This window comes from Phoenix dactylifera, chromosome 1 (genome assembly GCF_009389715.1).
Source record: "Phoenix dactylifera cultivar Barhee BC4 chromosome 1, palm_55x_up_171113_PBpolish2nd_filt_p, whole genome shotgun sequence".
Lineage (NCBI taxonomy): Eukaryota > Viridiplantae > Streptophyta > Magnoliopsida > Arecales > Arecaceae > Phoenix > Phoenix dactylifera.
The window spans coordinates 14,445,383-14,447,541 of NC_052392.1; the positions used below are offsets into that span (position 1 = coordinate 14,445,383).

The window sequence follows — 2,159 nt, forward strand, 5'->3', positions numbered from 1 at the left end:
ATCCTTTTGAATGCCCAGATGAAGTAAAATGGCAAGAGTTAGTGGAAGACGTTGTAATGTGTGTTTTGACGAAATGGAATTACCATTTTCAATGAACAAGCGGAGTCTTACAACCAAATTTGGCATATAGATTTGATGTAGAATTCCAAGGGAATATGGGTGGTCTCCATACGTCCTTACGTTGGACCTCATGAGAATATATACTATAAAGTTCGAACACTATCTGTACAAATCTTCAGTTGAGCGACGCAGATCGTTGGATGTCAGAGAACTTCTTAAGGGTCATCTGAGCTAGAGCTGGATTTGGAAACATCCATGAAGTATTTTGAAGTCAGGTAGAGTGATCCAGTTAGTGCATCCTTTACCTTCGTGGGTCATACACCTGAACAACTTTGCAAAGTGATCATGGATTCGCCACATAGAAGACAGCTCCAGGGTACTTTTGGAGGGTGCTTGCAGCCATCAGCAACATTTAGACCAGCAGGGCCACCAAGGTGGTCAATTGAGTCATCATATCTAGCTTTCCTTAGCTTTCTACAAAATGATCTTTGTAACGTCATCGCCGCTCAAATTGAATTAACTTGACTCGTAAGCCTTCGACATATTACTCGATTAGAAACATTTCAATCTAGATCGAAAGTTCGTGTAGTGTCACCCTCACATATCAATGGGTAAATCCTCTTACCTTTTTATAATATAATACGAGCAAACTCCACCTAACTCTACGCATTTATGTGATCAGTGGCTTTAGAATACTAGGCATAGTTTTGGTTTTCACTTCCACATATAATTTGGAGTTCTTAAGATCCCATGACATTAAAATTGAAATAATTTAGGTCATCTATTTTTACACAAATATCAGAGAAGTTAAAGTGCTAGTTACTATTTTAAAGTGCATAGGAATAAACAATACTGATCTACCTCAGCAGATCAGCTGAATATGTTCTCTCACAAACACATGGCACATGAAATAGTTCCACAATTCAGCATGTATGATCATGCATTATGCTGCATATCCAGTTGTTATCATTAAAAAAATATATCTGTCATAGTTAGCTAATCAGCAGTTGGATTAATGGTTGCAGAACCTCTAATGGAACCGTAATCAAATGGTCGTGATGGAGAGTCCAAATCTTATAGCTCATGCAAACCCAAAGGTAAGCTTGTGTGGCTTTTTTTTTGTGGCTATTTATATATACATGCTTGGTTGCAAGAAGTGGGCTACTTTCTCTAATTGTTGCCTTCTTTTCACTTTTAAATAGCCCATCACCTTCATACTTGCCTCTAAAAATCTCTGCAGCAGAGTTCTCCCTCCTATCCTCCACCTCTCCACATTCCATACCTTGAAAGTTCCATCCATGTACCCCCCTGAGGTTGCTGGCTTCCAGTATAGAGGCCAGCTAGACTTTAAGAAAAGGTTCTTTGGAGCTTATGCAAGCCAAGTCCAAGCCATGGGTTCAGTAGATGGAGTTTCTTTGCCTTGTTCCGGCCCTTGTCACAACCCAACATCAGATGAGGCTGATGAGCACCGAGCAAGCCTTGAGGATGAGAGGAGGAGGAGGAGGATGATATCAAATAGAGAGTCAGCCCGGCGGTCACGCATGAGGAAGCAGAGTCTCCTGGATGAGCTGCGGTCACAGGTGGTATACCTCCGAGCCATGAACCGAAGGCTCATCGACGAGGTCAACCATGTGTTGGAGGAGCAAGATCGGATCCTCCAGGAGAACGCCTGGCTCAGGGAGGAAGCATCTGATCTCCAGAAAAAGCTCCACGACATGCAAGTAGAGATCACGAGTGCTGCTCCAAGAGCTCCATATCAAGCATGAAAATTTGCTGGGATCTAGCACCCATCAGGGACATGATTCACCCAGTGAAATCTTTTTGCAGTGTTATTTCTTTCTCTCATTGTTCTCTATCTGTCTTCTGTTAGATGTGAACTTTACCAGTATTGCTGTGTCGATTTCACGCTCCTTATGATCCAATTGTAGCAGAAAGCTCTACTACTAGCTTCGCTACTCAGTTCAAGATTACAGAAGGGAGAAAGGAAGGAGATGAGTAAAAGCTCTGCATCAGATTCCGTGGTGTCTCGTTGAATCAAACTATGCTAAAATTCTGGTGTAATATAATATTAATTAAATATAAATCTACGTTATCCAACA

General features: G+C 41.5%; 1 protein-coding gene across 1 annotated transcript; it reads left to right on the top strand.

The window, feature by feature from the left end:
- Positions 1-1,277: 1,277 nt before the first annotated feature.
- LOC120104223 (basic leucine zipper 43-like) lies at positions 1,278-2,159 on the top strand. Its single transcript, XM_039115018.1, has one exon. It carries the CDS (start codon positions 1,359-1,361, stop codon positions 1,824-1,826), a length of 468 nt encoding a protein of 155 aa, XP_038970946.1. The 5' UTR covers positions 1,278-1,358; the 3' UTR covers positions 1,827-2,159.